Genomic DNA, 13,004 nt, shown 5'->3' with positions numbered 1-13,004 from the left:
TTGTTTGTTTGTTGTGTGTGTGTGTGTGTGTGTGTGTGTGTGTGTGTGTGTGTGTATGTGTGTGTATCTGTGTATGTGTATCTGTATATATATATATATATATGTGTGTCTGTGCGGTTCTCTTCAGTACAATAAATTGGCAAGATGGTGTACGTGCAGCAATAATGTAGTAGGTCTGCAGTGTAGTCAGCAATAATTCGGCTAGGCTAGAGTGAGTCGGTGAATTGTGTTTTAAAATGAAGGAATGCGAAGTATCGGAGAGGAGTTGAGGAGAGGGCACGACGTCCCCACTGCCAACTGATGTTATTAGAATTAGTGGAAAAAATTAGCGGTGCGAAAAGCATATGATTCCGTTAATCATTTAAGAAATTTTTAAGCAAACTGAAAAAATTTTTACGAATCGAAGATGTCCAGAAATACTAAAAATCTTAGAGTCACTGATTTCGTTATGATAGCATTCTTGTATTGAAACTGTCAGTTCAATCTATGCTTTTTTATGAACTTATGGGATAGGTTTTTTTTGACTTTGATGAGCATCTCTAAGAGTAAGGCATTTGATCAGTCAAACAGTTTTGAAGCTTGCAGATGCGTCAAGATTTCATCTAATAATATGCTTATCCCAGTGATTGTATGATTACATCATACTATCACTAATGTGGATGGTTCTACCTCACTTGAAGAAAAAACAAAAAACCCTGCTTCTTATTTATATAGCGAATATACCCTTCTGTTCTCTCCAAAAACCGACTCAAAAAACTTGTAGATGAAACAAACGAAAGTCGAGGTGGCTTTGTGCTGAAAGCGTGTAGTAAAGCGCCTACCAGGCGTCGGTCTCTTTCGGAGCGTTCATTGGCCGTCAAGCGAACGATCCTAAGTGGTTTGCGAATCAAAAAACAACATTCAACCGGTGATATACACCAACATGTCACTACCGGTGAGTTCTTATCTTTATTTGTAATTAGTCCTTAGAATAACGAGAAGATAATTATTGAAGCTATTATTTTCAGGAAATTTATTTCTTGATGTAGAACTGCTCTAGACTCAAGTATAAACCTGTTTTGGTTGAGGTTCCATGTAGCAATCGCATAATTTGTAGCTCAAATATTAAATAGAATTGGACTATTGAGAATTGAGATGACGGTGTCACGTTTCATTATCTTATTATTAATCGTCTCTGTTCAATCCGACTGTGGCCGTAGCTTTTCCTTTTTAGTCCGGAAAGATTAAAATGATTTGTTGTAGGAAGTTTAAGGTCAAGCGGTAGCACAGTCAGCTGCACATCGGACGAATCGGAACACCGGCAAGGACGAGAGAATTTGATCGTGTCTCAAGTAATTCTCACCTAATTCATAATCCTTAAAATTTGCTGACATCAGACGAAAATTAAATGATGGGTTTTTAAAAAGTCGAATATGGACATAATTTTTATACGGCTCATATTTGCAACGGGATGCAAACGAAGTAGAACGCCACTTCGTTTATTTACTGAAATATCGTATTGTATTTTTGTATTATCTGGCACTAAGTTTGTTTCTAGTATATTCATTTTCTCTCTTTGTTCCTTCCATTGTAACATATCAATTCCCATGTACGCTATCCTCGCACAACTAAACTAGAATTTTATTAACTGCTATGTTTCAAAACTCTCCCGAAGAAATCTGTATTAATTAGACATTTATTATACCCACTGATCTAATGGTCGTTTCATTAAACAAAACAATCTTAGGAGGATCAAATTGAGCCGAATACGACTGAAGTTTACAAGGGTGAATGGAAAAATGATAAACGGTGTGGATTCGGAATTGGTGAACGAAGTGATGGCCTGAAATATGAAGGGGAATGGTTTAACAATCGAAAATGTGGCTATGGGATTACAACTTTTAAAGATGGCCGGTAAGTCACCATTTCAGTGGGATGAAAGAGATGTTTGCAATTTAGATGAAGTACATGGATTAGGCCAGGTGTGCAAACAATTACCGCCTTGGTCAAAAATCCTTACTTATACGGTAATCGACTGCAGATCCCTAAATGTCGTTGCTTATAAAACAGTGTTGATTCTTAATTTACTTTAGCTTATTAGCAGCTCCGCTGAAAATGAATGAAAGGACAACAAAAATAGGTTAATGCCAAATGCTCAGGAGTTGCATCTCATATCTCTTTTTGGTAATGGTATTGATGGGTGCACAGAATAATGGAATTTTATTGAATTCACGTTTAACTGGAGTTTTGAGCAATCCTATTTATTAACAGCATGTTGTGCCAGTGTGTTATTGTGGTTCAACTAATGCTAATGTGCTTTGACCAGATACATGGGGAGCTTAATTAAGTCTTAATTGCTTTTACAGCCTCAAAAAGAAATCTAGAGCTTTATTTAGATTTTAGATTTTTTAGGATCTAGAGCTTTATTTAGATTTTGTTACATGTTCAAAATTTGTAATATATTTCTTCTTTTTTTTTGTAAGTTTGTTAGGTATAATTTGTAACGTGTGTCAATGCTATACCTTTTCAACGTAGTTGTTTTACCACTGATATGTTATTTTCGCTAGGTTAGATGCCGCTTGGTAAGCCTCTCGTCTAATGTTAAAACTGTGTTCTGAAACGTTGCACCAGTTAATTTGTTTTGCCATTTTGCTTTCTGTACTATTCGTATCGTGTGGGATCACGACTACTGTCACTAATCAGAAAATCCGACTTGATAATTGTCAGACAATCGGGCAAGAGTGGATGCATACGCATGCTTGAAATTTAACATTAACAACGTGAAAGGGCCAAAAAATCCGACGTTAGGAAAAAGTGCATATTTTTCCTAGAAAATCTAAAACTTTGTAAAGAAAGGTGCCAGTCCTTGTTAGTTAGTAAATGAATTATTGTATATGCTGAAATGAAGTTTCGCTCTAATAGAATCAGTAGAAAAGTGAAATGATATTAACTGATCAAATGCGAGCGCATTGCTGGAGAACTATTCATTGTCCATTACTTGTCGTTTAGGTGCTTTGACTTTGCCCTTTGTATATTGTTTCAAGTCATTCTGGCTCGGCCTTAAGTGACTGAAGTACTTCAATCAGTATAGAAAAGTGAATTATCATTTAAACATCCTTAGCTGAGTAAACAAACACTTTATTATTGGCGTAGTTAATAAACAAGAAGGAAAATATGTATTACATTGCAGGAAGGAAGAAGGGAAGTACAAAAATAATGTATTAGTATGCTCAAATCGTAAGAAGGGATTGCTGTTTGTGCGTTCATCAAGACTGAAAGAACGTGTTGGAAATGCTGTTGAAGCTGCCAATCGTGCTGCCACTATTGCTCAACAGAAGGTTTGTTTTCCATTATTTTGCAAAGAGGAATACGAAAAGAAAATAATTCTTTGCATGACTGTTTTTCTGCTCTCTGTGGCACAGTGTGGTTGGATACGGATGTTTTCTTAGTGTAATTCTTATTGGATTTCCATATAGAAAGTTTTATCATCGTCAAGTTTCTTGTCAAATCTCCTGAAGCGTCCAAACCCTTTTTCTTTTTTTTTTTTTTTTGATAGAATAATAGGTCAAATCCTTGTCGTAGTACTTTTTACACTACGAAAGCTAAGCAAATAAAGAGACTTGGACGAGGGATATGAATGACGAAGATTTAAATTTCAATTTTGCTATGAAATTACCCTTCATTATAATGCTGTTTCTCTTATTGTTTTTATTAGTCTTTTTATCCGTTATCATGGTAAATCAATGAATGAAGTTCTGGCAGGTAGTGATAAATTTTGTGAAGAATTCTAGGCAGACATAGCTGTATCGCGAACAGCAACAGCTAAAGAACGCTCCGAGCAAGCCGATTACATAGCATTGCAAGCTCGTGAAGATGCCGATACAGCTAGGATGTGTGCGAAACAGTTTGCTCCAGAGTTTAGACAACCAGGTACAGAGGCGATTCGAGTGCAGATGAATTGCTTGCAACAGCAACATAGTGCTGGTACTACTACTAGCGCAAACCATGTCTCTTTCGATTCACCGCCCACTTCGAAAAGTTCCCATGAATCTCGTGACCTCTCCGATGAACTTATCATTTTGAATCCTCCTTCTTTACCGCTTGCCACACCCGAGATCACTTACACACCGTCGCAACAATCACAAACTCCAGGTGGTACAATATACCAACCTCAGCAGGTAATGGTCAATCTGGGTTCCTATCAACAAGGAATTATGACTAACTCAGATGCCGATTACATACCGTCATCATTGCAGCAACATCATCAGTCGTCCAATCCCGGTGGTTATCAAAGTAGTTCTGGATTTCAGACTAACAGTGTAGCATCAATCTACCAGCAGCAGCAACAACAACACAGCGTTAATTCAGTTGGTTATGCGGGTTCACAGCAAACTTCCATATTTGGTCCAACTTCTTACCAAGTGTTGCCAAGCGTTTCTTCATCACATAAGGTTGCTGGCGGTTATCAGCCCTCCACTCAACTCCCTGTTATTTCGAGTACTGCTCTACCGGGTGTTCAGTTGCCCTACATTTCTTCCTCGTCATCGTATCGTCCAAATGCGGTGCCTCATCATAATTTCAGTGTAACACATCAGTATCAGCAGAAACAGCAACAACATCAGAATATTCTTGCATCATATCCAGGTACAGGATTTGCTATACCAGAACAGCGGTCGTTCATCTTCCATTCCGATATTACATCTTTAGAGCAATCCAATAACACGACTTCTAATATTACTGGTGAATTACAACAGCGTCAGTTCACTAATGGCACTACGGATCCATGTTCCATTGAAAATATCAGTCCAGCTTCTTCTAGAAGTTTATTACAGGTATTCTACAGTCTCAGATCATTCTTCAACTTTTTTTTTCGTTGTCAAGACTGAGTCAATCAAAAATTAAATGAGAATCCCTTTATGCTTCCCAGAATGCTACGAAATAGTTGCATCCATGACCCAAATTGCCATGGTTCTTGCTTTTTAGAAGTATATAAGTACAAATACTTCCTTATGGGACAAGTGATTTCAGAATTAACTGATTATTCGTTGTGATCGAGTAAGTTCTCATACTGGAAACTTTGAATAAGCAAGGAAAATTAAACGATTTAGTGATCGTAATAAGATGTTTTCTTGAAAATATCATCTTAATTATTTTTTAGAATACAAATGCCGCTCAAAGCAGCTCACGAATGTCTCTTAGTGATGATCACTACGATCAGTACATGATGTTTGCAAATACTAGCAGAAGTGGATTAATACATAGGAATAGGCCTTCACTCACGAGACAACCTTTTGCTGTGCATGATATTTCGCAGGCAAGAAATTTGCGAGAAATCCTTATTTTGGTTAAAAGACATCAAACGTTGATTATCTCTAAAATTTATTTTGATGACAGAAAAAATATCAGTAATTTTCTGCCGGTTATTAAACACACTTGTTCCTGATTTTCGAAACTTTCAGTAAAGACTTCACCAAGATAGACAAGAACTCTTCCAATAAATGTTGTAAGAGTAGTATCTGGACTTTATCTGTAACACATTAATGACTAGGAATATTGATTCTTCGGATAAATTTGAATTGCTGGGAATAGTTTGGCGACATTTTATGTCATGGCTAAACCCAAATATGGGGACGTGGAAAATGAAACACAAGGAGTATAGGATTTTTCTAGAGATAACTCTGGTTAGTCAATATGTTTCACAAATAATCCTTATTTCTTTTTCTTGATGATTTGATGCAAACGAAGTTTGCAAATGAAATGTTGCAGAATTTATATAGGCGGTCGACGTTGGCGACAGCTAGTGATAAACGGTTAGAAGATGTAGTGCGGCGAAGACGAGGTGGTGACGATGATGATGAATTCGAGGAGGTTGAAGGACGTGGTTCATTACCAAATCTCGTTGAACTTGAAGTATCTGGGGTGCATCTGAGGAGAGAGGAAGCGGCACGACTTGCTTCGCAACAGCGCCAAGAGTTGCAGCGCCTTCTTGAAGAAGAACAGTTATTGCGCAGTAATCCTCTCCGATATTTATTTCACCCCACTTTTAGAGTTAGTTTCTTCTTTTTTTGCTATGATAACTTTATATATATGGAGAGGCTGCTGTCTTTCCACAGATTTAAAAATTGCAAATTTAGGCTAGCCTAAATTCTCATTGGAAACATATTCGATGAAATGTGGTGAAACATAATTTCTCTATCGACAAAACTTTAGGACTTCTTCAAAATTCCATGCTTTGCATTGCTGCTGCTGATTACCTACCCTTCGCTTAGCAAATAAAGCGGAAATGTGGGACAATGAAGGATTACATTATTTTAACCCACTGTTTCTAAATCATAAATATTCATTACGCTAAAGCTACCGTTTATAAAATATCAGCATAATATACATCTGCAATTATGCCATTATTATTCATTTATTCACTGCCATTAGTTAACTTCAGATTCTTGACAAAATTATCACTAGTGAATATTTCCAAATTATCTCAATTATACAGTAATGAACAGTCGTGATGATTTGGAATTATTTATTCATTTGGTCATTGGTGCTGAACAAGAAACCTCATTTCTCGGGAGTACATATATCCATCATTGCAGGCGTGGATAATACGATGGAAAATGCCCCTCGTACTTTCAATGGCGAATATTTTCCTGCTGATGGTCTTCTATAATCTTCTCACTTACGAAAAACGAACGCGTGAACGTCGATGACACATACTGTGCTTGCGTGTCTTCTCGGATTGGTGATACAATAAAATGTTTTGAATATCGGTGATATACGGTGCTAACAGACCAATGATATATGATTATTGAAGTGATTTTACTGACAGTGTAATCGTTCCAGTGTACATGCATTCACGATTTGGAAGAATATACGCTCGTTCAAATGCTTCATTTCAGGAGGTGATATCAGGTACACCTGGCACTTTTCTTTGTAAAATAATACAACTTTGTGAACAAACTTGGGAAAAGAAAGCGAAAATCACCGCTATATGGTTATTGCTTTCTAATGATAAACATAATATGCCTTAAAAGTGGGACCAAAAATAAGGAGAAAACTGAAGGAACCAAGTAAAAAAGAAAAAAATAGAGAATAGTTACTTTCAGTACATTATGGAATCAAGTGTAATGCTCTAGCGCAGCTGCGCAATTTGTCGTAGCTAACCGCTGGTAGACCGTCGATGAAAAACATTTGCAAATATAAAGTGTAAGTGAGACTGGCTTTTTAAAAGAAAACTTAGAGAAGCGAAATATCAACTTTTATTGCAAATCGAATGTGAAAGTAGTACCTGATCAACAGATACAGTAGTATAATTTGATTCAGTCTGCAGAATGTCATCTGATTTAACCATAGTTTGCTGAAATGCATAAGCGTGAGTAGTGGTAGCAAAATTAACGGGAGCAATGAAATAAACACAAAAGGGAGTAGGAACTGGAAGACTCGGACGATAGGTAAACAAGAATAAAAAATGAAACCGAAGATGTGGAAAAAACTGAAGATACATTTCGATTTGGCACTAGCAGCAATGCTAGCTAGAATCCACTAACTGTGATACTAGGCCAGTATATACCAGATTCTACTTGCTGCTTTTATGAATGTTATTTGCTCAAATGTACATTTTAAATGTATCTTCGTAAGCTTGCTGTTTAAAAGATGCCAATCGATTTTAGAGTTTCATTCGATGAAAAGATGCAACATGAGAAATGCTTTCTTTTTTTGTCTTATTCAATGGTTTTGTTTTTCGCAAAGCTTCTTTTCCCAAGTTCATCCTTCAGTTACTATTGTTTTGTTGCAACATGCGCATAATACTACCAGGTCTTTCTTGCTTGTAAAAGAAAACAAAACCTCTCGACCATTCATACCAAAATCCCGAATGTTTGGTATACTATTCGATTAATTTATACGTATCCAACATTGAGGCTATCGTATTGTCATCTTCATTCTTTTGTGGTCATATGTGAGAATTTAATGCCTTATCTTCATTAATTCTGGAAATCTTACGGTTTTTCAAAATATATTTCCGCATAATTTCCTTTTTTCTTTCATCAGCAATTTTCAGTTTCATTGCATGTTAATTATATCGAGGCCTTATTGACTGTTATTTTTCAGTGAACCAAAAAAGGTATAAAAGGATTTTGGGATGTTCCTACATTTTTTATTTTAAAAATAAAAATGTGTTGGTACCTTTAAAAGATGCAACTAATATCTCAGACAGACCTTTCAGCATTCTTTAAACCGGATCTAAAATTTCGTCAACAAGGACGTAATGTTGATGCTGGAATGGGAAAGGCACCTAAGGCATTCTCGGGAAGAACTGATAAGGGCTTCCCCGTTGCAGTCATCTGTGGTGTATGTATTTTTTACTTATGCCATGTACAGTTTTAGAAAAGCTCATGGAAGGCAGTAGGGGAAGAAGCTAAAGTGAAATTAAGAATGTGTATGGAGATCTTCAGAAGTCTTTCAGGGATCGTTATGACATATAGATGGGAAGGGGCGCTTCATATTTGCTACGTCTAGGAGATCGTAAAAGAGGTCTTTATAGGTGCGTACTACTATATGTGTGTATGCCTAAGTGTTTCATGCCTTAACCAAAGGGCGACACTTGACATTAAGCGGTCACAGGATATCTGCATAGCTCTCGACTCACCGAATAATTCTCCGTATATCACTCTTAAGGGACGATCACCAGAATTATTCACATGTCGTAGGGGTCGGCTCAATCGATGTCAAGAATACAGAAGAGGAGTGCTATATCTTGACAATATCCAACTTCAGGTTCCTCGGCACAGATCTTTATCCTCGTTGTCTACTTCGCAAAAATGACACCATATTATAACGAAACAGGAGGGGACGGTGGTTTTCATGCCAAGCTATCGATATGGCCGCGTAAGGTTTGGTTGAGAGAAGTAAGATGTAGTGTGACTTGTTGGTATGATCATCGTACGTGTAACTGTGTAACAACATATACGGGATGGGTGAATAACATTGCAACAATTTGCAATTACTGAGTAGGGGAATGGGTAACGTCTGATGTTGGTTTCCTCCAATAAGTTCGTTGTATCGCGGTAATTCATATCATTGCTGCCATGCAATCCTCTCGTGATCGAGCAAAATTTTCTCAGAAAGCCAACAACTCTCGTTGTTACTTTGTGTTACGTTCTCCCGGAATACATTATTTTTTGTCTCAGTTTGCTTATTGATATGGCAAAATTTATGGCTTCAGGGTTTTTTTTTTAATATCAAAATCTTTTATTTCCAGCTGGCCACTGAACACTATTATAAAATGTGATCAGTGTTGTAAAATACAGAATTTTGATCTCAAAATAAGATCAAAATGGTTCAATGCACATCTGCTCAGAAGTCGTAAGATGAGAAACATTCTATGAATAAGGGACTTTTTATTCACTCGTTACTCACTGTTTCGGTTGTGGATTTGATCTGTCCCTCAATAATTTAACTCTGAACAATTGACATAGAACGATTATAAATTTCTACAATGCCCTCTTTTAATCACGGTCTCCAATTGTTAATTTAATCTTTCATGTTGAACCACAATCGTTCTTAAGTTCTTTCTGAGAAAAGGTCTTTATAGTTTTTTGGACTTCGTTTCACTCTACTGAGTCCTGAACTTTTCAACTTATTTAGACGACTGATTCATCCCATGTTAAATTTGCGCAACTGTGGAAACATGCTTTCAACTATTTCACATTTCAGGCTTGGAGTCATCTAATTCTTTTTATCCCTTTACCTGCCATTATCCTTCCATTTCTTGCTTACAGAAACTATCTTCACCTATTTTACTTATACTTGAACAACTCTCTTTTTGTTCAAATAAGAAACTCAGAACATCCTTTCTAGCGAAATTAGTCTAAAATGATTTTGAGGAAAACGAAGAAGTAGATGTTTTATTTTGCCCCGACAAACAAGAGGATTGTCCTGAGAAGTGTGCGTTCTTTTAGAAGAATACATGGCTATCCTTTAAAGTTAATTTACGTGTTGCAAACTGGAAATTTATATTTGTGATTGTTATGAGTGACAAGCTTCTAGTTTTCAGAATCTGTCCCAGCGAATACTTTTGTTTAATTTCTATAATACACAAAAGATTGCACTGCTAGAGCAAGGTGGTCCAACTGTGTTATACTTATAATATGTCTTGCAGGATAGTAGCAAAAAATACGATAAAGCGTTAATTGTTATTGGTATAAATATATATATCATAGGAGGATGAGCGGTAGTCCTATTCGATGCAATGCTACTGCACTAGCTGACTTGATTCACCGCGACAATCTTTCCACTTCAGACATCGATGAAGAACGATTCGTCGTGGTGCCAGTCGTGGAGTGGGTTTTTTAAAAAATATATTGGCTTTGACTTTTAAGGTTAGCTTTCTAAAGTTGGAAATTAGTATCAACTATCAAGATTTGAGAAGAGATTTTAAAGGCTTCAGCACTGTGAAAGGAAAGTTACATCAGTCAGCTTCAACAGGAAAATAATGATTGTTGCTTCATTGCAGGCTGCCACTCAGTTACAATGCCTTAAATTCATCGGAAATGCTTTATCTAGATGGAACAAATCAGATACTGCTGCGGTATAGTAATGGCATGACAATGATTTTTGATGCAACATTTGAAAATACATCACCTCTTGCCACATATCGTTTAAATCCGAATGCCCGAGTTCGTGACTAAAATCAGTATTTAGTTGCATACTGTTATGAATTTGAGACATAATTGATTCAGTTCAGTTACTCTAACAGTTGGTAGTTCCTTTTTTAAAACTGTAGAAATACTTAGCATAGTAAATTATTGAGAATACGGTACATATCCTTTACAGATAATTTACAATAAAAATAACGGTACGTTGGCAATCGCGGATTCCAAAATGCTTTGTTTGCGTCAGAGTTTTGGTGGTACATTTCTTCTTAAGACTGCACTGAAGAGGCCGTCAAACAAGACTGTTTCCGTTGAATTACCATTAGATGAGGTAGATATTTCATTGTTTATACAGTAATTACCAACTCTGCATAAGTAAAGTATACCACAGGATCATGCCGAAATAAAGTGCCAAAGAAGAGAAGATGAGCTGTTCCTTTCATCGTTTTTCGGGATTTATCGTGGAATATTTATGAATTTTGACATTTTCAATATGTTTAATAAGGCTAAGAATATTTTCAGTGATCTTCAAGATAATTTATCCATTTTTTATAGGCTACGAAATTTCTGCAGATAATCACAAATGATCCTGATTCAGAAGATATTCTGAAACAACGGCCTGCTCTGTGTAAATTTACATCACAGTTGCGCACTGTAGTCAAGAACTTGTCCACTAACACTGTATGTTTATTTTTGAGTAATTTTAAATTCACATGCAATTTTTGTTGTTGTGGAATGCTTTTCGCAATTTCCTTTCTGGAACACACGCCTGCTTGATTTTTTTTGAACAGAATTTTTTTCCGAAATAGACTAAGACTTCTCAGAACTGGCAACATGTTATTCTCAAATTTCAGAAATGATTTTGTTATATTCCCATTAAAAGTTATTGACAGTCTTTCTTTTGTATGTTATGTTGTTCAGTCAAACTGAAATTAAGTGCCTTCATATGTAATTTATGTCGTCTAAAATAATTCTAATTCATTCTTTTGTGCAACTTTTGAACCTCCACAAGATTTTCAGTCATTTCTTTACTCCTTTTCTGTTGATGATAATGATAACCGTTGAACGAAAATTAATGGTATGAAGTGCGTCTTCCTATAAATTTCATTAGAGCGTGGAGGAGGGGAGAAAAGTTTATTTTTTTTTCTGCTTGCTCAATAGCGTTTCTTAGATTGATACACTAGAACTTAGTCCATCGTGTTTGTTTCTTGAATTTAAATTATAATTTATTATTCAAAGTTTGGAGTCATTCAGCAGCGAGAATTTAAATTTACAGTTGATTTTATAGATGGAATCTGTAGTAGTAGAAACAAACGGCAAAGAATTGCTTGAGCAACTACGGCCTCTGAAGACTCCTGGGGAAAGCAGTAGTACGGAAGTACCACCGGAATGGTTGACTTTCATCTGGCCTTATATTTCAATACTTGTAGAACGTGTGCGGGTCAGTTTTTCGTTTCATCTCTGTTTCACTGTAACTTTGTTGTGACAAAATTTAATTGCGAGACAAGGTTTTAATTAGATTTTAGCCTGCATAATCGTAAAATTTCAATCGGAATAACTTGCAGCTGATATTAAACCCAGATCATCCGTATAATTTCGACTACTCACCGGAGTGGAAAGGTCTGAATAAAGATATGATGGCAAGTGAAGCAGCCCGTCGACTCACATTTCAAAACTGGCCTCATATGGAATACAGGTCCATTAAATTGTGTTGTAAAAACGGCTGGAAAAATGTTCATATTGTTTCTAAAAACTTTATTTTTAGGTGGGCTCTACCATGTCAGATGGCAGAGGCAGGATTTTATCACCAACCAAACAGTGCTGGCGATGATCGGGTTCTTTGCTTCTCTTGTTTTGTTTGTTTGGTGTGTTGGGAACCATCAGATGAACCTTGGTAATATTAATATGTATATTTTAGATTAATGTTCATCAAAGTTTATTAAAAGAATAAAAATATAGAATGAAGACATTGGAAGTAAAAAAAAAGTTCGTTTATATCATTAAATCGCTTAACGCGTGAAAATCGGGATTCACTTTTAGTAAAATAGCAGTGTAATATATTTGACATTAAAATAAGCAGTGATGGTTGGAAATTTTTCAATACCTTTTTTAAAGCCAAGTCAACTTTCCTCAATCAACTTTAGAAAATTCTAACATTCATCAACAAAAATCTGGTTTAAATTGGAAGCACCAAAACAAAATTGACACTCTATGCTTTGCACATTTCAGTCGTCCTTATGTTTTTATAAAAACTGAACTAATGAAAAACAATAAGAGTAGCGCATGTGATTGAATGAACTTTAGAAATTATTGAAACACATATATATATATATATATATATATATATATATATATATATATATATATATATATATA

The 13,004-nt window shown here is 35.9% G+C and overlaps 3 protein-coding genes across 3 annotated transcripts in view; all 3 read left to right on the top strand.

The window, feature by feature from the left end:
- LOAG_16954 (junctophilin) overlaps positions 1-6,993 on the top strand; it is a 10,315-nt gene extending 3,322 nt beyond the window's left edge. Inside the window, exons 4-11 of the mRNA XM_020449608.1 lie at positions 764-934; positions 1,243-1,331; positions 1,727-1,893; positions 3,170-3,317; positions 3,771-4,811; positions 5,138-5,293; positions 5,746-6,027; positions 6,573-6,993. Coding sequence (XP_020306857.1) covers positions 764-934; positions 1,243-1,331; positions 1,727-1,893; positions 3,170-3,317; positions 3,771-4,811; positions 5,138-5,293; positions 5,746-6,027; positions 6,573-6,686 — 2,168 coding nt within the window. The 3' untranslated portion in view covers positions 6,687-6,993. The remainder of the gene's footprint in view (positions 1-763; positions 935-1,242; positions 1,332-1,726; positions 1,894-3,169; positions 3,318-3,770; positions 4,812-5,137; positions 5,294-5,745; positions 6,028-6,572) is intronic.
- A 1,176-nt stretch (positions 6,994-8,169) lies between these two features.
- On the top strand, positions 8,170-8,799 carry LOAG_08256 (hypothetical protein; the record flags this gene model as incomplete). Its single annotated transcript, XM_003143788.1, has 2 exons — positions 8,170-8,325; positions 8,599-8,799. 2 exons carry the CDS (start codon positions 8,170-8,172, stop codon positions 8,797-8,799), a joined length of 357 nt encoding a protein of 118 aa, XP_003143836.1.
- A 1,401-nt stretch (positions 8,800-10,200) lies between these two features.
- LOAG_08255 (hypothetical protein) lies at positions 10,201-12,526 on the top strand (the record flags this gene model as incomplete). The annotated part of the gene is made up of 7 exons (XM_003143787.1): positions 10,201-10,316; positions 10,490-10,652; positions 10,810-10,959; positions 11,184-11,309; positions 11,917-12,069; positions 12,194-12,324; positions 12,394-12,526. 7 exons carry the CDS (start codon positions 10,201-10,203, stop codon positions 12,524-12,526), a joined length of 972 nt encoding a protein of 323 aa, XP_003143835.1.
- Positions 12,527-13,004: the final 478 nt, after the last annotated feature.

The sequence above is a fragment of the Loa loa genome (genome assembly GCF_000183805.2).
Source record: "Loa loa unplaced genomic scaffold supercont3.30, whole genome shotgun sequence".
Classification (NCBI taxonomy): domain Eukaryota; kingdom Metazoa; phylum Nematoda; class Chromadorea; order Rhabditida; family Onchocercidae; genus Loa; species Loa loa.
The sequence above is the reverse complement of the archived record's forward strand: the minus strand, read 5'-3'. Positions and strand labels throughout refer to the sequence as shown.